The 25,387-nt window shown below is 49.4% G+C and overlaps 1 protein-coding gene across 1 annotated transcript in view; it reads left to right on the top strand.

The window, feature by feature from the left end:
• P3H2 (prolyl 3-hydroxylase 2) overlaps positions 1-23,185 on the top strand; it is a 64,979-nt gene extending 41,794 nt beyond the window's left edge. The window contains exons 2-15 of the mRNA XM_068691803.1: positions 7,937-8,083; positions 8,784-8,973; positions 11,736-11,867; positions 12,652-12,794; positions 14,095-14,184; positions 14,638-14,678; positions 14,793-14,887; positions 18,097-18,224; positions 18,683-18,778; positions 18,861-19,011; positions 19,521-19,638; positions 19,994-20,069; positions 20,830-20,970; positions 21,794-23,185. Of these exons, the coding sequence (XP_068547904.1) occupies positions 7,937-8,083; positions 8,784-8,973; positions 11,736-11,867; positions 12,652-12,794; positions 14,095-14,184; positions 14,638-14,678; positions 14,793-14,887; positions 18,097-18,224; positions 18,683-18,778; positions 18,861-19,011; positions 19,521-19,638; positions 19,994-20,069; positions 20,830-20,970; positions 21,794-21,886 (1,641 nt within the window). The 3' untranslated portion in view covers positions 21,887-23,185. The remainder of the gene's footprint in view (positions 1-7,936; positions 8,084-8,783; positions 8,974-11,735; positions 11,868-12,651; positions 12,795-14,094; positions 14,185-14,637; positions 14,679-14,792; positions 14,888-18,096; positions 18,225-18,682; positions 18,779-18,860; positions 19,012-19,520; positions 19,639-19,993; positions 20,070-20,829; positions 20,971-21,793) is intronic.
• Positions 23,186-25,387: the final 2,202 nt, after the last annotated feature.

The raw sequence follows: 25,387 nt of genomic DNA, 5'->3' as shown, positions 1-25,387 counted from the left end.
TTTTCTGAAGCATTTCAGCTATTATTTCTATAGAGATAGTGACATGGAAACAGCTTGGCTGAGTCTGCTTCAGTGCCTGATACCATCAGCCAGAGCAGCTCGACTGGTTGCAGTGCGCCAGCTTCCTGCCAGGGAGGCAGGATGATAGAGAAAATACACATCTGAACTCGAAAGCTGTTGTTTTATGGACCCCAAAGAAGAAAGATACATAAAGGCAAGAAAAAGTCAGAATCTTGAAACAGAGTCCATGGCGGTTCTGCTAATTTTGGATCTGGTCTCTGACCTGTGTTGCGTCCTTGCAAACACACCAGAGAAGTGTGTTTTGGTGCTCTGCAGGCAGAAGTGCTCTTGTCCAGAAGTGTGCCAGAATAAGCTGCTTGCCTTATTCTAGGCACGTGGTTGGTGTCAGCCTGTCGTGCAGAGCTCCTGGTGTCTCATCTTTGCTTGTGCAGGTTTTGTTCATCAGTTCGGTCACAGGAGAGTAACCCATCCTCTTGAAGGGAGAGGAGGTTGCATGATGCCAGTGTTATAATGCTGTCCTTTCCTGATGGGCCTCTTTTAGCAGACAGACATGCTTTGGCCTTCCTCCTCATTAGAATAAACACTTGAGTTTGTTTCCATGTGGATGGCTGTGTTGTGGATGACACTTGTGCTTGGATCTCAGGCACCGTGAGGCTGCCTGTGAACGCGCTGTCCACTGATCCCCTCCCAAGTGCCTCCTGTTCCATCTCTGTGTCATCACTTCTCTCCAGCTCTTTCATCACGGATGAATTTGCTTTGTTTCTGGTCCAGATCAAATGCCAAATGCCTTCGGGTTCCTGAGGCTGGAAGGCTGTGTGGAAATGCAGGATACTGCTATGTTCCCTTGGCATCCCTGCTGCTGGAGCAAGTGCCCTGTCTGCCTCCTCCCGTGACTTGTGCTCCCACGATGTCCCCCAGCCTTTCAACTGCCTGCCAAGTTTGTTTGCTTTGTTTTCCCCCCTAAAAGCATGCAATCAATTTTAGCCCTAATCAAATGGAAGTATCCCAGCCTTGACCTTCCTCCCTTCATGCACAAAGGGCTCCATTGCTCCTTCCAGTGCATTTCACACGATCTCCATCTGTCCTCCTAGGTATTTCCTAGGCTTTGTGCTGGGGACCACCTGCATCTCCTGCCACTTGGTGTGTCGGATGAAAGCTCATGGCTTGTCTGCCAAGCTGAGGCCCATGGGACTCTTGCCGGTGGTCTTTGAGGAAGGGATAATCACGCAGCGTGTGTTTCCAGCTGTGCAGTTTCATTAGCTTAAAATGCACGGGCTGATCTTTGAGTGATGCCTTCCCAAGAGTGCAGTGACTGGGGTTGCCACAGGGATACTCTAACACAGGAGGAAGGATATGCATGGGAAATCCTCCAGTCTGGAAAGCCTGGGTGGCTCTGTAACCCCCCTATTAGTATCTAGCACTGCTTGTTGCCATTAGTCTTTAAGTGTATGGCTTCTCACATACTGCTAATCTCCAAGGGCTGCCACCTCATCTCTGATTACCTGACCAAGAAAAAACCCTGGGGTAAAGGAATCTCATGGGCAGCCACCTGCACAGATTCCTGAGGGCTGAATGCATCCCACCTGTTCCAAGGAATATTATGCAGGAAGCCCTTACTTAGCTCTCAGGTTATGCTAGCATCCTTAAAAAGGGAGCAGGAGCCCATTTGTAGCCAGACACGGCTGCTGGAGGAGCTGCTCAGAGCCCTCATGGCCCCATGAGCAGGATGCTTTGCCCCACTGGTGTGGTGTGGCTGCAGGATGTTGGTGGTGTGGTCGGGTGTTTGCAGCAGGGACATTTTAAACAAGGCTGGGAAGGAAACAGGGGGTTTTGTGCCCAAGCTTTAAAGGGTTTTGATTGTTTTTTTCATCTTCTTTTTGCCAGGAGAGCCCCAACTGCATATTCTAGGAATTTTTCCTCGTTAAAAATGTTGTTTTACACACAACACAGCTGTCATCAGGGTCTGTTAAACACAGCTAAGTGTTTATGTAGGACAGAAACTGCCTGGGAGTGTTTTTCACAGTGGGTCAGACTGAAGGTTCAGTAAACATAAACACATTTCCCACTGATTGCTCCCCGGATGAATCCTGCAATGCATCAATGTGTTTGAGATTTATGTGGGAAGGGTCTCTCCTGCTGGGGAGAGGTTTAACAAGAAGTCGCTTGCTCCTTGTGTGTTCTTTATTATACCAGGGTGCAGTTAAGCATATAATGCAGGGGCACAAACCTGTGAAAATCTTCATTTAATTTAATGCCTGTGAGGAATTTAAGAGGAGTTTATCAGAGAAGGAGAGAAGGATGTGTTGGAAGGGAGAGACCAAAGAACTTGCTGGCTCTCAGCTTCGAAATTAGTTTGTCTCACCGTAATTTAAAAGCATCCTCATAGTGGTCTTAACCTGAACCTCTGGTAGATGAGAGTATTTGTGCTGCACGGTGCATTCCCAGCACACCTGGGGGATGCAGCTCATCCACTCTACATGTACATGTGAAAGCTCATGAAAAATAGTGCCAGTATGGCCCAAGTGAGAGATTCATTAGGATGTCTGATTCCTCTCCTGGTTAGTTGCAGAAAAAAAAAAAAAAAAGTTCCGTGAACAATGTTGAAATGGTTTGTTTAGTTCAGTTTTAAATTTCCAAGCATCTGTCGCTTTCTGCAGACTAACTCAATGTCTAGTCAGCTCTTTTGTCCGTGTACCTACCAATCCGCATGTTTGTGTGCCTGTTGAAATAACAAAAAACCCAAACCCTTCCTAGGTTTCTCACGAGAAGTTTTCCCTGCGCCAGCTCTCCAGATTGGTTGTGTTTTGGATTTGGGACCATCTTTCTGCCAACATCGGATCCCATCTGCAGAAGGAGAATTTCCTAATTAACTCTTCTTCTTCCATTTGTAATAGTGAAACAGTTGAGACAAGGTCACTTGCTATTTATAGCCATCTCACACTACTTGCTTCTACTCGCCCAGGCAGTAATCTCTGCATAGACACAGCAAGATTAATCCTTCATGACACCAAACTTTCCATTCCCCTTGCTATCTGTGCTTACCCACGACTGAGCCCCCCCTCCTCTGCAGAGCCTGGTGTGCTAAGCCTTTGATAAAACACAGCAGCAGTGGGACTGTGGAAAAAGTTTTAAAAAACAGCATCAGTTCAACAACCCAGGAGTTGGCTGGGAGGTTTGAGGCTTCGGTTTCTAGGTCAGGAGAAAAGTTTGAAATTTGTTCTAACCAGCTCTTTACCAGGCTCATGCATTCAGCAGTTCACTGAGGTGTATGCAGGTAGGTGCGTGTAAGAAACTGCAGGGTTTTGAGAGATTTACCACTTTTTCTGCGGTATAAGTCTTCTTCACTCCCCCTAGAAAAGTTTAAATTCCAATTGCGTCTTACGTGTTGAAGATACCTTAATGTAGAAACAAGTTGGGTTATGGTAATTGCCAATAACTGATGATATGTTCAGTGAAATGGGACTTCATTGCCAAAAGTTGTATGAGGTCTTGGTTATATTGTGTACCATCACCTTTGTCTCAGGCAGGCAGAATCAATAATGGCTACTTTCTAAAATGCTTTTTTTGCAGTCTGAGCCACCCTCGGGCAGGCAGTGGTTAGGGCAGCTGTCTGTGCTTCTCTGTGCAGGACACGGCAGCCAAAGCAGTGATAAAATCAAACAGCAAGGCATGGGTGCTCAGGAGACAGGCAGCATTTGTTTCCTAAGCATGGCAGTTCAGTGATGGTGGCGTTGGGGTACACAGCAGATTGGGGTTGGCGTTGGGGTACACAGCAGATTGCTTGGCACAGGCCACAATGACAATGAATCAGGAAAAAAAAATATTTTCCAGCATCAAAACCCAGAAACATGTAAAAATTACATTTTCTGCTTCTTTGCTCTAGCTGTTGTCATGGTAAAGTCAACAAGGACAGGGTGCTCCAGGGTCTGCCTTGTGCTGCCGTGCTGATTTTGTGTCTGCCTTAGCTGAAGTACACAGGGGTTGGTGCAAAGGTGCAGCAACATTCCAGAAATCTCATCCCAATAATGTGAAGGAGGAGAACTTAGAGTACATACTAAGGTTGTGGTTTGTTATTTTTTCCTGCTTATTTTGCTTCATTGTTTATTGCTATGCTGTGTTATTTATATTACTTTTTATTACATTTATTTATATTGCATTTATATGAATTTTTGAGAGCCCTACAAAGATCAAAATCCACTTGTGTTACGTGCCTGCATTTTCTTATAGCCTCTGAGTTGCTTGCCATCTAAATAAACATCATAATTCCCCTGTAGGAGAAATACTATTTTTTTATTGCTACTCCTTGAAAACAATGGAAAATCAGGCACAAAGAAAACAAAGCATTTTTTTCCAGTGGCTGCACAATGAAATTGCGACAGGGCCAGGAACTGAGTCCAGGTGTCCTGAGTCCCAGCCCAGACCTTTAAACACCAAAATATCCTTCAGTGCCTAGTGAATTCAGTGTTTTGGCAAAAGTTTCCCTGAAGTGTTTCATAATTAATGTCAGTGCAAGTCTCTGAATGTGTCTTACCAGTTAGGAATTCGCTTTTATATACACACATCCCCTTAAAAACTCCCCCAAACTTAGCAGCTGTTGGCTTCTTTGTGTTGCTGGAGCATTTCTAAGGCGAGAACGGGACATGATAAATTGAGAAGTGTTGATTTGAAATGTTCTGCTTTGAGTCCACTTAGCAAAATTGAAAGGTCATCTGTCCTCTAAAGAGCCAGCAGGACTAGACACAGTATGAGCCTTGTTTTGAGGGAAAGGGATTTTCTGTTGTGTCTAGAAGTCAGACTTTGCCTATCTCATGGGGGTGGATTTCATCCAGGAAAAGCTAAGCCCCTCCTAGGATCTGTGACAGTTTTCAACAGCTTTCTGAAAAGGAGCTAGAAACAAAAAAAAAAAAAAAAAAAAAAAATGGACATTGCAGTCCACGACAATCACAGCTTGATTCTCCAGGGACCATGTCCCTTGCTGGGATGTATCTGCTCCCTTTTAAGGCTGCATGTGCAGGATGCTGCCAGAAGAGGAGAGAAATCAGCGCTGTGGTGTGGAAGAGTGCAATTTCTCCAAGCAGCTCAAATAATGGCTCAAATGCTAGCACCCTCTAGATCAGGTCAGCAGCTTTCGTGTTGTCTCAGCTCAAAAATTCTTGCAGTTATTTTGCTCACCTGCTGGGAAACCAAGGGCTTGCTCTGAAGAGTGGGATCCTTGGTAAGACTCCTAGGCAGGAGCTAAATGAAAGTGTTTTAGAGTTTACAATTAAAAGAAAACCGAAACTCAGAACCTGGACCTAAAATGCATCATTGAAAGAGTTTCTTGACTTTGGGAAGTCTGAGAATCAAGAGTCACAGCTTGAGAGAAATCTGGAGTCAAGTCCCTGATTTTGGTTCTCAGCTTTGCTCCAATTTCTGCTCCGATGCTGGGATGCTTGCCCAACATACCTGTGAGACAGAAGAAACAGAATTGCTGAGGGGAAATGCCAAGTGAAGGACCAGAACAAATACTCTCCTGACAGTAAAAGCTGTTTTCCCTGCACCCATTGTCAGTACAGCACTAATCCTGCAGATCTTCTGAAGTTTGCACAAGGCAAATTGTTTGCATTTCCATGGGCAGTGCAGTGTGGTGGTGCTTTGGTGTTCAAAGGGCAGCTCTGGGAAGCGGGATGAGATGTCTGACTGTGGCTTTTATCCCCTTTTCAGAGGTATTCACGCGTGCCTCCTCTGCCGGCCATGCCCTGGCCTTGCTGGGAACCAGACGAGCAATTTTGGCTGTGCTTGAGCAGCAGCACAGCTCATCAGGTGGCTGAGCTGTTCCTCCAGTAGATTTTCATGTGCCTGGTCGTCTGCTTTCAAACCACTGGCCAGATCCAGCACCTGCTCCCCCTGCCTGGGAGGTTTCTGTCAGTGGTCACTGGGACAGGATCCCCTGTGAGAGTGATGGGCCTATAAAGGGCCATAAACTGCTCTTTGAGACAGATGCTACCACTAAATATTTGTCTCAACATCTCAATTCCCTGGGAAGCAATGAGAGGGTGTGACAGCGCTGCTCATTTGATATAAAAGTGCTGGTTTCACACCCCCTGATCTGTTTGGGTGCCTGCTCGCAAATCTTCCCACTTCATTTTTTAAAGCAAAAATGCTTCCTTTTCAAATTTCACCTTCTGTTGGGAAAAAGCCAAAGGAAACCTATTAGAGTAATTTTTTAATATTTGCCACTTGGAAATTCTGTTTGGGAGTGGAGACTCAAATGGCACTGGCTGCTCCCTTTGCAGCCAAAACACGTCCCCCTGCGCCAGTCAGGAACGTGGCCTCGCAGCCATAATCTGTGTCTTCGTGCTGTGTTTTCCCAGGTCTTGCCAAGCTTGACATGCAGTAGGAAAGGAGGCATCCTTATGGCAGTTAAACAAACGGGGTATTTTATTAACCCTGGCAGACCCTTTCCAAGTAGGAACAGATTAGCCAAGTGATTTGCTGTGGGCTCGCTGCTTCCAGAGGGACTGCGCAGCTGAATCAGACCTGTGGCTCTTAACCCTGCTCCGGCTCTTCTTGCTCAGAGCAGAAAAAAAGAAGGACTTTTTGCCATGCCGGTGCTGCAGTCGAGTGCCCTGAGCAAATCCCCTGTGCAGCTGGGTGCCCGGAGCAATGCAGGCAGAGCATAGCACGGTCAGGGCTTAATCCTGGCTGTGGGAAGAGGAACTTGTGCAGCTGTGCCCAAACCTTTTCCCCATCTCTGTAAAAGCATTTCTCACAGCTTGGCTGAAAGGCAGCAATTTATCAAGCCACGGGAGATAGAGTTGATGCTCATTAAGAGCATCTGAGTCTTAACTCAGTGTTTACAACTGAACCTTAACATAGAGCACAGCCAACAGCCGGAATTAAATTGCGGCTCCTGGAAGATTTTACCGTAGTGCTTCGCTCTGGCCAGGCAGTTTGGGGAACCCCTCCTCTGGACCACGTCTTGGGCTGCAGCAGAGGGATGCTGAGCCTGCAGCAGCTGGGCTGGGTGCTGTGGCTGGCTGGAGGGGACAGCAGGATGGTGCAGAGCAAGCAGGACAGCGTGGTTTGCCATCACCTGGGCTGTATCATGCTGTGGCTCTGCCCTGGGCTGGCAGGAGACCATCCTGCTGTCATTTTGGGTGTCAGGCGGGTATGCATGCAGGTCTCAAGCAGGGTGAGCCTGCCAGGGGCCTGGCTCTGCACCTTGCTGTTAGGGGTATTGGTTTGCTTTCAGGTGCAAGTGCATTGGCCATGGAAGTGGCCCTGCTGGGTCAGGCAGATGTTGCACCCAAACATCTGTCCTGCTCCCTGCACTCCGGGCAGCTCCACGGGTGTGTTTAGCCCTGATGTTTGTTTTTGCTTAGGAGGCTTTCTCTGGGGTGAAACTGATGTCTGGTCTCAATTATGAATATACAAACCTAAAGTAACTTGATATATCAAAGGTAAACGTTTAATCTCTCCGCCGCTATCAGCAGAGTCTGGTCTTTTGCAGCTGCACACAGCTGAGCTCAATAAATGGTGCCAAGTCCCCTGTTACTAGCAGGGGCTCTGAGCTTGGACACAGCTTTGCTTCTAAGGCTTACAGAGCGAGCGGCCTTGACAGCTGCTTTTCCCTCCCGTCTCCCTCACACCTCACATCTCTGCACCTGGGACTGTGCAGGGGGTTGGAGCAGCTGAGCTCAGAGGATGTGCAGCTGGAAAAGAGGCTGGACCCCATCATGGGTTCGCCCCATCAGAGGCCATAAGTGACCTGCCTGGCTGTACGGAGCTCCAGCAATTCCAGCTCCCCTTACACCGGGCTTTTCCCTCATTTCAGCCATTTTCCATAAACTCTACATTCAGGTTTTCCTTGGTCATCCCATCACTGCCCAGCCCGCTGGTGTCAACCAACTCAGTCTTTCTTATCTTGTTGCAGCTGAACCAGCTGGAGGAGGCGGCAAATGCAGCTCACACTTTCTTTATGGCAAACCCCGAGCACATGGAGATACAGCAGGACATTGAGAACTACAAGACCACGTCAGGGAAGGTCAGCCTGATTGACCGAGAGGCCAAGCCGCACATGGTGAGTCCGAGCTGAAGAGGTGTCTGGGTTAAGTGTCAGACAGCCTGGAGAGAAGAGAGTTAGGAGGCCAAGAGAGCATCCTCTATGAATGGGGAAACACTTGCCAAGGTCCATGTCACAGTGCAGCAAAACAAACTCCCTTTCAGAGTTCTTCTTTAAGCCCAGTCAGCTCCTGCTTTTTCCAGGCTCCCTGCTGTGTCCCCACCACGATCCCTCCATTCGGGGGCTCCTGGGTCATCCGTGGCTGTAGTCACACACCAGCAGGCAGCTGCGATGGATGCTTTGGTGTGCTCCAACAGGCAGATCTTGGCTCACGTGTGTTTATTCCAAGCTGGATTCTCCCACCTGGGCAGGGAGCATCCAAACGAGTGACTGTGCTGGTGACAGTGCAGGGTGACAGAGAAACAGACAAATTTATCCAACTCTGCAAGGTGAAAGGCCAGCAGGAATACCAGGGACCCATTTTCTGATTTCACAAGATACAAGGAAGCTGGCATTTGTGGCATTTGGTGTAATTAATGGAGCTGCTCATTAGGAGCCATCCTAAGACAGATCTGCCTGGGCCAGGTGCAGTCTTTTTGCTTGGCATTCAGCATTGCTGTTGGGTAGGAGGGTTAAAACAGAGAAAAGAAGTGTTTTTGTCACCTAAATGGATGATCTGTAGCCTGCTTAAAGACTTCTCTGCCTGCCGGCTTTGCAGGAGGACTACACTGCCGGGGTAAGGCACTACGACAGGGAGGAGTATGGGCTGGCTATTGAATTCTTGGAGCGCGCCTTGGTGGGGTACTACTCCGAGGATGAAGACTGCCAGATCATGTGCGAGGGACCACAGAGATTTGAGGAGCACGAATACCTGGACTACAAGGCCAGCCTCTATGAAGCTGTTGCAGGTGAGGGCTTTTTGCATCTTTTGGGTTCTCACCCCTGGCCTGGAAATAATTTTAATTATTGAGTTTGGGTGGGTTTGGTGCTGGTGAGTAACGCTGTGGGAGGCGCTTGTGAAGCCAGAAAATGCAAATACCGGGAACCAGGACATCTCATTTAGATCCTAAATAGAAACTGAACTATAAGAATGGCATTTCCAGATGTGTGTGAAGTATCTGCAGCTTTCAGTAAAGTTGGAAGGTGCTTTAACACAAACTGCCTCAGTTTCCCCCTTGTACTGCTATGTAAATCTAGATGTTACTGGCCCTGTTTATATTTTCTCTGATTTTCAGTGCGTATGAAGAGAGCAGCAGAGTCCTCTTGGCCTTGCTCCAGCTGACCAGGAAAGTTGCCAAAAAGGCTCAGGACGTAGATTTCCTCCCCATCCAAAGGGATGGATTTGTCATTAGTGGAGGCCCACCTAGTTATGGTCCTGCCTGAAGTCTTTGGAGAGAACTGAACATTGCTACGCAATCTTCGGATTTGCATGTGTGGCTTTGAGCCAGAGGGGATTAAATGGCTTGTTCTCAGTAGAAATAAGTTTACATGTAATTAGTTGTAAGGAAAAGGAAAACAATAAATTAAGGTTTGTTTGCTGACAGAAATCTTATTTATCTACTCTTGGTCTTGGAGTTGCATCATCCTCTAGAGTTTTGTTTCTTCCATGGAAAATACTTCACTTGGATTCAGATTGTTTTTTGGTTTTGCATAATTCTGCTTACCTAGAGACAAGAAATTTAACTGAACCTACCAAGATGAAACCACCTGCCAATGAACTCTTCCTGGAGGTGTTCAAGGCCAGGGCTTTGGGCAGCCTGATCTAGTGGGAGATGTCCCTGGCTATGGCAGGGGGGTTGGATTAGATGATCTTTAAAGGTCCCTTTCAACTAAAACCTATGGGTTTATTATTCTTTGATACAGGATGGGAAGCAGACTCTACTGGGCTTAGTTACTCAGGGAAAAATGTGAGTGCTGTAAGGACTAAGTTGGTGCCAATGTCATTGTCTTCTGGTCATGCCTGCTTTCAAAACCATGACCAGGAAACCAAGGGCCGTATCAAGCCCTCCAGGAGGAGAGTTTTTGTTGGGAAAGAAAAGCCACCTTCCTTCTTAGTGAAAGCTGGTGCTCTTCAAACAGGTTTTGGTTTCTGTTAGGTCATTTCTGTGCTGTGCAAGTCGAGTGCAGCCCCAGCGAGCAGAACAGGTGTTTCAACGTGGCCACCCAGTGACCGTGGTGTGAACCAGTACTACTCCTGGAGATGAAAAGTCAAAGGTCACAGCAAGCACTGTGACTTGGCCAGATCTGCCTGGGAATAACCACTCCCAGCCCCAGGGCTGCTCAGACACCCAAAGAAACAGGGAAGGGAGGAAGCAAAGGAGGGAAAAGAGTTCCCCATAGGAAACTGTGTGGTCATTACAGGACAGCACAACCCAGAGTTTTCCCCTGGGTCCAGGGCTCTCAGGAGGGACTGAGGATGCACACACACCACAAAATGAGAGTTTAGTTCTGCAGAGCCCCATTCTCTTTTCAGTCCCAAGCTAATTTGCCGTGCCGCTACATGGGGTGGAAATGCTCTTACCTCCTCACCCCAGGGACAGATACATTTCAGTGCATTGATTCCAATAGACACAGCCTGTTTCTAAGGCATTCTGAGAGTACCAAGTGAAAGCATTGCTTGTCAGTGATGGATTACTCCATGTCTAGGATTCTTAAAGAGGTTTAAACTACAGCAAAATTATTTATGTCCTTTTCCTTCTTCCTTTCCATAAGAAAATACCCTGGATGTAGATGGTATATCAGACAACTACTCAAGCTACCTGCTTGGAAAAAATGGGGGCTGTTTCAAGTTTCCACTTGATTTCAGCACAAATTCCTCAGGCTGTTTTTTTGGCAGCTCCAAGAAGTGCTTTGGTAGCTGAGCACATGTTTTTTTTCAAGCCTGTGTTTGTTTCTTAAAGTTTTTAATGGTGTACAGAGACAGAGCGAGCAAAGTAGATTTGTAAGTACATTGCAGCAAAGGCTCCAAACGGGAATCAGATGTCAGCTTTGGCTTCGGCATCGCACAGCTGATACAAGGCCTGCATTGTGTACTCCCACTGATTAGAAAACGTGCTGATGGCAGATGTTTACCGCGTGCTTTCATTACCCAGGAGATATCTCATTGTCAAGAAGCAATGAACATGGGGATTTTGCTGCCAGTATTTGTACCTTAGACCTTTCAGACCAGCAGCAGCGCTGCCTTGCTTGGCCGTGCTCATAAAGCTGCTCTACCCCTAGCCCCTCTTGTCTTCACCTCCCCTTGCCCTTGAGAGCTTCCTTACTGGAAAAAAGCAAGAATAAAAGATGAGCTGAAGGGTATGGTATGGAGGTGGTCATGCTGTCTTCACACCTACAACCTGCTTTGTGGTTGTCCTCACCTTGCAGGGCTCTCGGGGCTGAGCACCTGCCTGCCACCAGCAGGTCCCTGGCTGGCCCAGTGTTCCTGGGATGTGACAGAGATGCTCAGGCTCCCTTTGCAGTTGACAGGAGAATGGCATTTCTCAAGGAGGCCAAAAATATGACTGCAGCTCTCCATCAGCTTTAGGAGCGAGCCTGAGCTGTTTCTCTAGGTGCTCCATCACCTGCTGGAGCATAAATTGCATATCCTTCAACTGGGGAAAAACGATCTCTGTCCTGGTCTCAGCACCATCACCACCCTTCTCAGTTCTTCTCCTTCTTTTCCTGGCAGATCACTACATGCAAGTTCTGGCCTGCAAACACGACTGTGTCCGGGAACTCGCCACACGTTCAGGTCGCATCTCGCCCATCGAAAATTTCCTTCCCCTTCATTATGACTACTTACAGTTTGCCTATTACAGAGGTAAGGCCTGTCCTTCTGCTCCTTACAGCTCTTGCTGAGTTTTTTTTTTCAGTTATGAATTGTTTCATGGGGAAATCAGAATATCTGACATAAGAAACTGCCTGTTCAATAGTCCTTTTCCTTTCAGGTTGGCTGAAATGCATGGTTAAGTATTTTTGTAAAAGTATTCTAAATCACCAGTCAGGTTTTAAAAGCTCAAAAGGAAGCTTAAACATTATTATTCTTTAAAGGAATCATGCTTTGTGGGGATCCTTTCATTTGGCTTTTGATATTAAAGTTTTGGGGATCTATATATTTCTAGTTTTCTAAAACCAATGAATACATTTTATAAGTTGATATGTAACACATACAAGTTAGCCCAAGCTTATTCCCAGATGCCAATTTTTCCAGTTACCAAATATTTTAAGATTAACAGTAAAATTACAGGCAAAATATCAGGAGTTGGCAGCATTATGAAAAGTTGCCTGTTGTGTGGTCCTGGGTGGTATTTTATTATGTTGAAAGAAAGAAAATCCAGGCAGAACTCTGGTATCTCAGGCACGTGGTAACAGCTCCTTCCTGATGAGGGTCAGAATTGCTATTCAGACCAAACACTTCTTCATTCATCAATGCAGCGGGAAAAAGGTTGGAGGAGGCAGTAGTGCTTCGTGCACAGTGTGCAGGCTTTTTAAAAATTGTGTATTCTGCCAAATTAGAGGTTTAATGTGGTGGTGAAAACCCCCAGAGCCCTGAGAGGTGCTGCACATGAGAACGGCCTCCTAAAATCTGTTGTGTTGCCTCCCAGTTGGTGACTACGTGAAAGCCTTGGAGTGTGCCAGGTCCTACCTCCTCTTCCACCCGGATGATGAAGACGTTTTGGAGAATGCAAGCTACTACGAGGGCCTCCTGGAAGGTACTATGGATCCAGGCACCATCAAACCCAGAAAGGTGAGAGTGAGCATCACATATGGGCCCGTGGTGCAGGGTTTTAGGAAAAACATCAGCTGGAAACAACAGCAGCTTGGCAGCTTCCCCACACCGAAAGCAAACGTGGAGGTGCTGGGCTAGCTGGCAGCACTGCTTGTAAAGGTGCAAGTCCAGAGCCCGAGGGAGAAGCTTCTTTAAGTGGGGATTTCAGCTTAGCAAAACCCAAATGAGGGCAGGGAGGGTGATGGCCATGTGCCTCAGTGACATAACCCCTCTCCTTTTGGTGCTCTGGAGGACGTGTGGAGGAGGAATGCGATGAAGAGCAGAGGGCAACTTCTGTTAAGAGCGGGCTGGGAAATATTTTCCCAGGGGAAGCTGGGGATGTCAGCGTTACTCTCAAGTCGCTGGCAGCTGGCTTGGGGTTGTGTTTAGCCTGTTCGGCAGGGAGCAGCTTTGCTATTGCAGGGTGAGGCTGGGGTCAAGCAACCAAACAGTGTTTGTTCAGTCACCCGATGGGCCAGGCTTCCTCTCCTCCGTTCAGGGCATCTTTGTTTGTGGCCCTGGGGCTGCCTTTCTCACGATGCAGAAGAGAAGCTCCTCGTCCCGTCACAGCCCTGCTGAGGCTCGTTCCCCTGGCAGAGGTGGGAAGGAGCTGGATTTTCCATTCCCTATGGATTTCAGTGAAATTATTAAAAAAGAAAAGTGAAATGGTAAAGAAGAAAACAAGAACAATTGTAATCTCCCCTGAAACAGCACATCCAGGAAAAAAAAAATGAAGTTGAGAAAATAATTTCAGTGTTTCCAGTGTTGTGAAATTTTCTGTGGAAAAAAAAAAAAACGCACTGATTTTTGCTTTGTAAAGTAATTTTCTAGGAGAAAGCCCAGTGTTTTGTTTACATATTTTTTTTATTTCAAAGAAACACCCTTTGGTGGATGATTTCCAGCTAGCTGTGCTTTATGGTCCCCATCCAGTACCCCAGGCTGTGATGCTGCAGCCCACCCCCTGCTCCTTTAGGACAGGACAGGGCTCCCAGCCCTGCACTGCGGACAGGGAAACTGAGATACAGCCCAGCCAAGGACCTTGCTCCAACAGCCTGCACTCACCTCCACATCCAGGGCTCCCCATGTCACCAGATATTTAGAGGTTCTCCAGGGTTTCAACTGCATGGATGTATTTTGAGGGATTCATGCTTCCTGGGGTTGCTCTGAGGCATGACCTTCTAGAAGGTCGCGGTGTTGCACGAAAAGCAAATCCCTGCTGAAGCAGAGGTGTCTGGTGAAAGCTCCACGTGCAACATCTCCCCTTCTTTCTGCCTTTCAGGAAGCAAAAGCACTGCTGCGGCGCCATAAGCTGGAGTCTCACCTCCTGCAGGTGGCTTCGGCCGGGCTGGGATTCGCCTACACGGAGCCGGTAATACCTGGGTCTGCTGCTGGGAGGGCATTTGGGAGTTCACAGCTGTAGGGTCTCCTTGCCACTCTCCCTCCTGTAAAGCCAGTCCCATGTAGGTGACTCAGGAGCTGGGACTTTGTCCTCTGTGGGAAAATGGTGTTGGCAAAGCGAGGGGGCTGGTGAAGGAGGAGCAGGCGCAGCCAGGTCCATCTCCTGCCTCGTGTCCTGCTGGGTCTCAGCCTTCAGTCCTGAGACCTCCTCCATGGGGTGGGATGGGGAAGGCTGGGCTCTCACTGTACTCATGCTACGATGCCAGTTCAGGTTGAATTTTCCATTTGGTCACCCCAAGCAGTTGTCCCAGGTGGTGTGGGATGAGTTCCCACCAGAGGGCCTGAGCAAAGGAGTGAAGCAGAGCTCACTGGCTTCAGTCTGACCATCAAACTAAAAAAACTCACCCTCTCCCTTTTCCCACAGAACTACTGGAAGAGGTATGGCGCCCGCCAGGACGAGCACAGGTAAGTACCAGTTTGCCCATTTTTTTCATGTGTTGGTTTCCAAGAGATGCATAACAACGTAACTCCCAGAACTGGAGAAAAGTCATGATGTTCCTCTTTTCTCTTGCTCCTCAGTGTCCCATCAAGTATTAGCAATGAACCAGAGGAAGGGCCCAGGCTGTCCCTAGCAAAGAAACCCACACCGAAACCAGACCGAGAGCTGAAGGAGGGTAAGTCTAATGAAGGTTTTTTTTTTTTTCAACAAAATCAGAAGTTTTTTTCTATTGATAGATACTACAGACTGCAAAGGCTGGCAGATGAGCAATGATGGCCAGTCCTACCAGGGGGGTTGAAGCTTTTTATAAGAGACAAGCTTTGATGGTAGCTCTGTGGGTCCTAGCAGCACTGCTCTGCTCTTGGACCTGCTTTGCTACCTGCTGAGCTCTTCAGCGCAGAGCCCTAACATGCAGAGCTGGGAAGCTTGGACCTCCCCATGGGGATGTGGCACCCACATACAGTAATTTTTCCTCCTGATGCTTTTAAGAGATGTTCCCTGTTGTCCAGGCTGCTGTAGGATGGATGCTGTAGGCTTAGATTTGGGGAACTCTGGCTTTGCTAATGTGCTGGATCACACCATCTTCACAAACTTTTTTTGTTTGCAGCCTGGTTTGTGGTATCATGTTTTGGCTAACACCAAATAACTTGGTTTCAAGGTCTGTTGGTAGAATTTTCAACTGATTTCAGCACATTCTTAACAGCCACGGAAAATACCATAACATTTACTAACAGACGTAACAGTTTAGAAGAATTAGATTGTGGCCAAATACTGATGCATGCTTCTCAGTGCAAAACAACAAGATCTCAAGCCAAGAGGTGTTCTATGTTTCTAGTGGGCCAGCTTCACAGTAGCAGGCAATTAAACCTCCTTGTAATGCAAGGGATGGTCATAGTTTTGTGGGAATTTCACAGCTTTTGTGGTCCAAGTTGTCCCCAGCTGCTCAGTACCTTGTTCAGAGTCTTGTTATCCCTTCTTTAGCCATACACATAAAGAAGGAAAATACCAGAGTAAGATCTTGAAGAGCTTCTTAAGCCAAGAGCTGTCTGATTTATATTAGTTGGTTTGTTTGCCTTTGTAACCAAATAATTTCAGAGTATGTCTTTCTTGGTGCTGTGCTTTTATGCTTGCTGGTTTAGCTGCAGAATGTTTTCAAGTTTACAAAGAAAACTGAAACCCTTCAAAAAAAAGGATTTTTGTCTGCCCAGCTGCTTTGTTTCTTTTTGTTTCCCTCTCTTTTCATTTGGAAAAAGAGAGAAAAGGTCAAAAGATAAAAATAATGGTGCATTTTAATTTTGTGCTCCTCTTCTATACTTAGCTCTTTCGCCCCTTCCCCTCACTCCCAAAAGTCCAAAGAATTCCCCAGTTTCTTTGGGGTGTTTTTCATGTGTGTCTCATCTTTTGTTGTCAGCCTTGGATCCTGGGACTGTCTTCCACAATAATCTTGCCCCCATTGCAATTTTAACTTTGGGAACTGTGCAAACCCAGCAGGCCATGATGTATGTACCAGAGAGCCCAGAGTGTGGGCATTGGTTTGAAATAATCCCTACCCATCCCTGCTGGGTCTAAAGGACAGTGAGAACACGTTGGCCGAGAATTGTTCAATGGGTTAACATGTCGTATGCTCTGAATCAGGGCAGAGCAGAAAGGAACGTGGTTGTGGGAGAGTAAAGGAGCTTTGTCTAGTCCTGGTGCTGGTCCCATGTCTCACCTGGTTCAGGGCAGTCAGGGTTAGGAAATATTACCATGAAATATTGCTATTATCGTGTTGTTTTTAAAACTGAAGACTTAGTGACAGGACATGGACCAAGACAAACTCGATATAGAACTGTGAAAACGAGAGACTAAATAAACCACAATATGAGAGCCTGGACACCTGGTTCCCATTTCCAAAGCTTTATTTGTCTTCTGTACCTGAGTCTGCCCAGCAACTGAGAAAGAAAAGCGATGCTGCAGCTCACAGAGTAGTGCCATGGGGCAAAGAGTTTGAGAAGGTTTGAGCGAACCATGGTTTCTTAGCACAAATCATTGTGTGCAAAAAAAAAAAAAAAAGACACCTTGCAAAAAAAAGCAGCACCCCTCTCTTCGTGTGTAGACGGAGACAAGTGAGGTTTACTGGCTGCTATGATTTACCAGAGTGCCCATGTCCTGATACAAGACAGCAGAGCTTGGTTCAGCTGATGGACAAGAGGCAGAAATGGTGCGGAGAGCAGGTGTCTTCCCTAGGCTGCTCTGTGGCACAGTTAGCAGGAGCTTGTAAACCTGCTGGACATTTTCAAATCTCCTTCTGATAGATTGATCCTGGTGGCCGATGTCTATATCCTATATCTATATCTTTACGTGCAATATCCCAGCTGGAAAACTCAGCCCTGGGCTGGGCTGTGCCAGAAGTTTGGATTGCAGCACTCTGTTTCTGATCCAGCTGCATTTATAACAAATGTTATTATCATGCAACAAAGTGGACGTGAGGGACATCCCATCTCTTCCGTTTCCAAGGAACTCTTTAGAAATGAAGCCGTGGGCTGGTGGTGGAGCTCTGCTCTCAGGCCTGTGAGAAGCTTCATTGTGCCACATGATGAGAGGAGCTCAGTGCCTCCGCTTCCTCTGTTTTACAGTCCTCTGTGACTACAGATAATTTTTCCCATGACTTCACCTTCCTCCTGGAGAAACACCTGGTTTAGGATTTAATTGATATTGCCAATTCTTTCATCGGCTGTCTTAGGGGAAATGAGAGGAAGAGGCTTCAGAAGGCGGTGAATTAGTGGCCTCACCGCATTTTTTGATCAGGAAAATCCAAGGCTTGTTGCAAGGAGCTAACCCCCCTCTGCTTTTTGCCCATTTACCCTGCACGTGGTGAAGCTCATTTGGTAGACCAGCAACATGCAAGAACAGCCACCAGTTGGACTGAGCACAAGCAAAGCTTGCTGCAAACTCCCCCACATCTCAGCTTTTCTACAAAGGTAAAAGACAAAAATCCTCCCTGATGACACTTGCAGAATGACTTTGCATGCCAAGCCAGTGAGAGCCACACAAAGCCAATGCAATGGAAACTCAGAGCCTCTGCTTACCCTGGCTGCTGGGCAGGAGAGCCAGGTTAGCCGGTGTCTGTCTGTCATTGTATCCTGTCCCTGCGTTTGCAAGGCACAGCTAATGAGAAAGTGGAAAACTCTGATGCTCTAGCGGCGAATTGATTTCACCTCTGAGTGTTTCCATTGCTTCTGTTTCTTCTGTTGTTGATGTGAAGCCAAACTCTGCTTTCTGCTGTGAAGTCGTTTCCCTGGAAGTGCACCCGGGTGACTCCAGCTGGCCCTTGGCCATGGTACAAGATGTCCACGAGGCCAGGTCATGTTCAGCAGGGTTGTTTTGTCTCTCTCTTTCCATCAGGGGGTCCGCTTCTCTACAGCGACGTGAAGTTTGTCTACAACTCACAGCAGCTGAACGGCACCCAGCGAGTGCTGCTGGACAACGTCATCTCGGAGGAGCAGTGCCGAGAGCTTCACAGGGTGGCCAGTGTGAGTGGCAATGCCCCTGGGAGGGACATGACTGCCCCACGGGCTGGGTCTTTGATGCCCTCCCCAGCATTTTTGTTTGTCAGAGCTGAATTTTATCTGTTCATGGGGAGGCTCTGGGTTTGTTCCTTCCTCCTGGGCAATGCAAATGATGTTGTGATGCCAGTGGTGAGTGATCAGACATTTAGTGCACCTGTAGCTCCAGCAAAGAAGCTGTTCCTCCACCTTACATGGTGCAGCAAGCATGCTGCAAGACAGAGAGTACAGAGAGAGAGCTCTTTGCCCCATGTTGTACACAGCACCAGAGGATGCGGATGTGCATCCACAATGTTGGTGGAGCTTTCTAATCCATCAGTGATTGGGTCTGGAGAAGAACATTTGGGGAAGAACATCCCATTGCAGCTCCTCCTCCCCTGGGGAACCACCTCACCCCTCACTCATGTTCTTGTCTTTCCTGGCAGGGGATAATGTTGGCTGGAGATGGTTACCGGGGCAAAACCTCCCCCCACACCCCCAATGAGAGATTTGAAGGAGCCACTGTCCTCAAAGCCCTCAAGGTAGAGCTCCCTCCCTCTCAAATCCATGCCCTCCTCCGCGGCCAGCACGGTGCTGACCCCCTCGCCCCTTGTCCCTGCCCAGTACGGCTACGAGGGCCGCGTCCCGCTGAAGAGCGCCCGGCTCTTCTACGACATCAGCGAGAAGGCCCGCAGGATCGTCGAGTCCTACTTCATGCTGAACTCCACGCTCTACTTCTCCTACACGCACCTGGTGTGCCGCACCGCTCTCTCCGGTGAGCCTCGGGGGTGGCAGCAGGCTGGGTGGGAGGGTTTCAGTCCCCCATGGGGGGAGATGGTGTGGTGAGAGGGGACACAAGTCGGGGAGTTTCTCTGTTTTGTCCGGTGCTTGAGCTGGTGGCCAAGGGCTGGGCAAAGTCACCGTTCCCTCAGCTGCAAAGGGTGGGCATTGCTGTCCCACTTCTGGGGTGTCTCTTGCTGTTTGTGTCTCCAACTCTCCCTCTTTTCTCCTCTCTTCTCTTTCCCCCTCTCACCGTTCCTTCTCCTTTCCATTCCCCCAGCTCTCCATCTCTCCCCCCAGCAGTAATGAAGAAGCCAAGCTGTGCAGATCTCACCCCTCAGATCTGGCTTTTTCCTCCCCAGCATTTCCTTTCCTCCTCTCACCTGTGAACACCCGCAGTGGGGCTGGGCAAGCTCCCCATCCCATGTCAGAGCCCACAGAGCATGGCACTGCCATCTCATCCACCCCATCTCCTTCCCCCTTCTTCCTCATGCTCCTGCCTAGGCCAGCAGGAGAGGAGGAACGATCTGAGCCACCCCATCCACGCTGACAACTGCCTGCTGGACCCCGAGGCCAACGAGTGCTGGAAGGAACCTCCGGCCTACACCTTTCGGGATTACAGGTAGGAAGGATGGGGCTGCCCCAGTGGCTGGGCACGTTGCTCCAAGGCTGTAAACCCCAAAGCTGGTGCATCCCAGAAGGTCATTTTGGGTGGTAACAGGCATCACAGCTAAGCTTCGAGCCAGGGTTTAACTGTAAAGGCTCTGCAGTATTTTCGGGCCCAGCTGTGGCCTACAGTACTGTACCTCTGTGAGGTATATGGGTGCAAAACAGAAGGGTGAAAGCTGGTGTGACCCAAATGTCACCATTTTGAGAATTGTCCCCTAATGGGAGAGCAAGCAGAGAGGCTTGTCCCCCCTCTCAGAAATAGCCCCAGAAGAGCCATCTCCACAGGGCTCTCCTGCTTCTTCCCCCAGTGCCCTCCTCTACATGAATGCAGATTTTGAAGGCGGCGAGTTCATCTTCACCGAGATGGATGCCAAAACCGTGACGGTGAGTCGGTGTGCTTTCCTGGCCGAGCTGCTGCGAGCTGATGGTGGGAGGTAATTTCGGAGGCAGCTCCTGTGCCTTTCCTGGTCAAGCAATCTGCAGATGAGGGGCTCGCACCACCTCCATCGGGCAGAGGGATGGCTGAGACAACCAGCAGCGAGAAGCTGCTGGAGCAGGCTGAGAATTGTCCCTGCCTGGAGGACTGCTGAGCTCCCACCCCATCTCGTGGCCAAACATGAGGTGATGCCTCAGAGCATGCACAGTGCCTCTGTCCTTGGCTAGTCCTGTCCTGCATGAAGCAGGGGCTCTGGTGCTGCAGGACACACTGCAAAAACCTGGCCTGGCCCAGGCCTTGCTCCAGAGCAGGTCACAGCTGTGGACACCAAGTCCCCGAGAGTCCCATTTGTGCCCCCTCTGTGCTTGGGCATCAGGTCTAGGCACCTTGCTGGGGCTCTGGAGCCTGGAAGGTGCTGGAGAGCACACAGAGTCTACCCAAGACCGGTGCCCAAGGGTTGGTTTTGTCAGCACGTCTGTCCCTGAGCTCCTGCAGGATCCCTGCTGTGGACCCAGAGGAGAGAAGAGAGTGGGGTTGACACACTGTGAGCTGTGCCCAGAGCTCCTCATGTCCTCCTGAGCAGCTCCCAGGGTCCTGGGGTGATGCAGAGACACCCAGCTGGTCCCAGGCCCACAGGGAGCCCAGACACAGCCAGTGCATGCAGCGGTGCTGCCCTTTGTCATCCTGTCCTTGCCTATTTTCCTGCAGGCGTCCATCAAGCCAAAGTGCGGGCGAATGATCAGCTTCTCATCAGGCGGCGAGAACCCCCACGGAGTGAAGGCAGTTACCAAAGGGCAGCGGTGTGCTGTGGCTCTCTGGTTTACCCTGGACCCACTTTACAGAGAGCTGGTGAGTCCCTCCAGCACCACATGAAGGGAGCCGGGGGGAACCCAGCATCCCCAAGGAACCCAGAGCATCCCTAATCTCCAGTCCCACCACATCTATTTTCCCCCCATCAAACTCCCCACAGCAGCATTCCCATCAGTGGCACCCCAGGATGTGAGGAGGGAGGAGCTGCTGGGAGACCCCAGAACAGTTTTATCTGCTGGACCTGTGCTCCTGGGCACCCAGGGATGCTGAGCAGGATGCAGGAGGGTTGTGCACAGGGCTGGGGCTGGCCATTTCTGACACCTAGTGGCCAACAGCCCGATGAACGGGAGCACCTTCTGCGATGAAAGACCAAACCAAACCCTTGTGCCTTTGCCTCGTGAGCACTCCGTGTTGGGCCAGCTGGTGGGCCATGACATTTTGGGAGAAGCTTATTTCAGACATGCACCTTGTTGTTTGTGCATTTTGGTGCCAGCTGCAGCTCCTCTGTGCTTGGTGCATGTGTGGTAGGAGATCAGCCCTGCCCGGGGAGCTGGAAATCTTGGTAGACACACAGGGGATGGCTGCCTGTGGCTGTTAATGAAGTGTGAGAAGGGACCCGCAGTGCGTCAGCTCTGCCCCATCCCCTTGGGAATTAGGTATCGAGGTGCAGAGTGATGGGGTTCGTTCTGTCCAGCAAATCCCCAGGACAAGTCCCAGGCTGCGTTCTGCCCTCCTGACTGCACTGCTGGTCCTGGGATGAACTGTTTGCTGTGGCTACTGCCAGCAGGCTGAGCTGCTGAATGAGCTGAGGGTGGGCACTGAAGCTCTGCTATTGTGGTTTTCTTTCCTTGCCCTCTTGCAGGAGCGAATCCAGGCAGATGAAGTGATCGCAATGTTGGACCAGGAGCATCTAGGACCCAGTGAAATGAACATCAACCCAAAGGATGAGCTATGAACTAGGCCAAAGACTTTTTCTATTAAATATTTATTTAATATTGTTAATCTTATTAGAACCTTTCTATTTTTGTACAGAGATGCTGTATAAATTAACAGGTTAATATGATTGTGGAGTTTTCAGGAGTGCCTCTTCTGTGTTTAGCACAGCTCTTGCTGGGACCCCTCATCCCTGTGCCAGCATCTCCTGCTGGGACTGACTCTGCTGCTGAGGTTCCCTGTCCTTCCCTAGCACTGCTCAGGACCCATTCAGGCCCACTGCATCCCCTTTTTTAATTCCTCAGCCAGAAGATGCTGCTTTTCTTTAGCCTCTGCTAGAGAAATGTTGCAGGTGTGTTGATGGACCCTTCTCCCTGTCCCTGCCAAGAGCTGAAGACTCATCAGTGCTGCCCTGGGAGAAACTGGAGCACTGGTTGTGGCTGTTCTTCCCATCCTGGAAACTGCTCCACATCCATCCTGTGAGCTGCCAGCCCCTGCTGCTGCTGCTGCTGGTAGAACCCAAGGTTACAAGTCGTGGTTTCCAGGTGCATGTTCAAAAGCAGCTGCAAGTCTCAGGGATGTTACAGTGCTGTGATGTTGGATGATCACGATGCTGCTTTGTATGCTGGGTGCCCTGTCTGCATCCTCCCATCCGGACAGTGCAGAAGCTGCAGATGTTTATGGCATGGCAGCATCTAATTGCTCAGAGTATTTCTGACACAGTCCGAGGGTGTTGCTGTGAAAGCACATGCTGCTTAGCACAAGAAATTTACCCTGCCAGCACCTGCTGCTGAGCTAGTAAATCATGGCTCACCCACCTTTAAATTAACTCCTGTGCATGGGACCAGAGCAGCCCTCACCTGAGTCACAACAAGCACTAAAGTCTCGGAACTGCCTGCACCCCAGACCCAGGGACAGCTTTCATTTTGACCCAACAGCTGCTAGAAAGCAGTTCCCAAAAAGCAGGCTGAAGCAATCCTTGCTTTTGAATTTCCAGCAAGGCTTCTGACCTCTGCAGAAAGCACCTCAGGGGGCTTGGCTGGGGCTCACCTCCCCAGGCAGCTTTGCTTACCTCCCTGCTGCATTTGCTTGGCATTTTCTCAGTCCTTTTCTGCACTCCTCTGCATTTCAAGGACTTAAATCAGGTGTTGGCCCCTGTCCCCACCATGCTGTTGCCTCCCAAGCTTGGCTCCTGCTTGCTGCGCCCTCAGCCCCAGTTTGTGCTGCTCCCCTCGCAGGCTGGGGTTGGTTTGCTGCTGCGGTGGTTAGCCAGAGCTGTGTCTAAATCCAGGGGAAATAAACTAAACTAAACTAAACACAACATCTGGGTTTGTCTCTGTCTTTCTTTATCCAAGCAGGAGAAGGGGAGATTGGGGGATGCACAGGGTGTCTTGTGATGGTGCCTCTCCCTTTGGGGTTCCTGGCCCCAGACACACGCATCCAACGTGCTGGGGGAGCACCAGAGGATGCAGCTCTTGGGGACTTGACTGCAATCACAAGTGACACCAGCCCTAAATTCCAAGGACGAGGGAGGACCCCAAGCAGCCTGGGCTGTGCCACTTGTCCCTCTGTGCCACCAAGAGCTGCCTGTGGTCGGTGCTGGGCTGCAGGAAGCAGGAAAGCAGAGACTCAAAGGCACTTTTCCTGTTTGCTGCTTAGCCTGCACTCTGCTCCAGCCAAGTCTCGCTCAGAAGAGGATTTTTATTTCTGTGGCAACAGCAGAGGTGGGAGACAGGTTTATTCATACACCGTAGCCTGGTGGGAGCAAGGCTGGGCCGTGCACCAAAAATGCAATGTAGGCTTTTGTGTCTTTTGTGTCAGGGTGGCCTGGCCATTGAGAAATGGCCCACACCGAGGCACTGCACTGAAGCTGATGTGCAGTTCACAGCAAGCCTGGCAGCTCCAGGGCCAGCTCTGAGCTCCTCCAGCCTTGGCTGAGCCTCCAAAAGGATCCCTGGCCCTTTGTTAGATGTGCCCTAGATCTATCACCCGCAGTAGGTGTGGTTGGAAAACGGAGATGCACGAACAATGTCTGGGTTTCTTGTTAACGGCAGCGTACCCCTCCTAGTCCTAGCAATATATGCAGGCTGGATTAGCAGCGTTGATTTATGACAGTCAAAAAAAAAAAAAAAAAGGAGAAAAAAGCTTGTAAAGGAAACAACATAATAGATTTCAGCAGTGTTTGAAAACAAAGTAAGAGGGTGCAAGTGCCTGGGTGTGGTGCTCGCTCTGGAAGTGCTGCACTGTGAGGTGATCCTCGGTGCAGGGGCTCCTCGTTAGCAAGGATTTGGGGTTTGCTTTGACAGCCACGTGTCCCCGAGCCCAGGGTGATCACCCCTTACCCGGGGTGCTCTGTGCAGGCAGCTGGGCATCGGCAGCATGAGGAAGCTGCGGGCAAAAGGGATGCCGTGGGGTATTTACAAATTCCTGAATTCACAGTCAAGGCTGAAACGCCTCGAGCTGGTGGTGTACCAGTGGCTGCAGAGGCTAATAAAACCTGGGCGTGCCCATGGGCATTAGCCAGGCAGGCTTTGTGGTGCTAATTTTAAGCTGCTGAACCTCCCAGGGTTGCTGCGGAGGCTCAGGGCCATGCGGACGTCAGTCTGCAGCAGCTCTGCTGGGTGGTGTCTAAACCCCATTAGTTCCAACCCGGGGCGTGATAGGCTTATAAACCATCATGTAGTCGGATCTTTTGTATGTGCCCTTTCTTTGCAGGAGCCAGGCTGATGGCCCAAAGGCATACAGCAGCTTTGCTGCCTACTGGAGACCCGGGAACAAGCCCTGCCAGCTGAAGACCCCCCCCAGAACTATCCCACCTTGCAGCAGCATCTCTCTTGCTGTATTCTCTCCTCTGCTCTGTTGGTGGGCAATTTGGATGGCACCATCCCCCGACCGATATTAAAGGCTGCCCAGTCTCCATCCAAGGGTCCTCCTGGCCCGAGGTGCTGGTGGTGGGAGGTGGCAGAGCCCGGACACGTTTGCCAGGTGGAATTAACAGCTGCTGAGTGCCTGCAAGCAGCAGAGACTTGGCCAGGAGATGTGAAGGAGACGGAGTTTGAACCGAGCCCTGCTCATTGCTCTTGGTTAAACCAGGGTAGAGCCAGCCCAAGCTCTCGCAGTCTTCCCATGAAAATCCATCATTAAAAAAAAAAAAAAAGGTTGTTTCCTCTTGTCCACACCCTTGCCCAACCTGGGGGGCAAAAAAAAAAAAACAAAAAAAAAAAACAGCTGGCTCTAATAGTGCTGGCAATGAGGAAAAAATGGGCTAGTCACGCTTTGGGGAAGAACTTTATTAAAAAAAGGAAAGAAGCATTCACGTCTTTTGTTTCTGCAACTGGTCCTACGCCCACACCCCACCACCTACCTGCAAGAGCCACCTTTTCCTGGGGGAAGTGTTGCAGCTTGTCTGTGCATCAGGGTATGACCCTCAACATGGTGCTCTTGCCCAAGTGCAGACGGGTGCTTGTATGTCTGCATCTGCATGTATGCAGATAACACTGAGGATGGCAGGGCCCCCACAGCC

The sequence above is a fragment of the Anas acuta genome, chromosome 9 (assembly GCF_963932015.1).
Source record: "Anas acuta chromosome 9, bAnaAcu1.1, whole genome shotgun sequence".
In the NCBI taxonomy this organism is placed as follows: domain Eukaryota; kingdom Metazoa; phylum Chordata; class Aves; order Anseriformes; family Anatidae; genus Anas; species Anas acuta.
The sequence above is the reverse complement of the archived record's forward strand: the minus strand, read 5'-3'. Positions and strand labels throughout refer to the sequence as shown.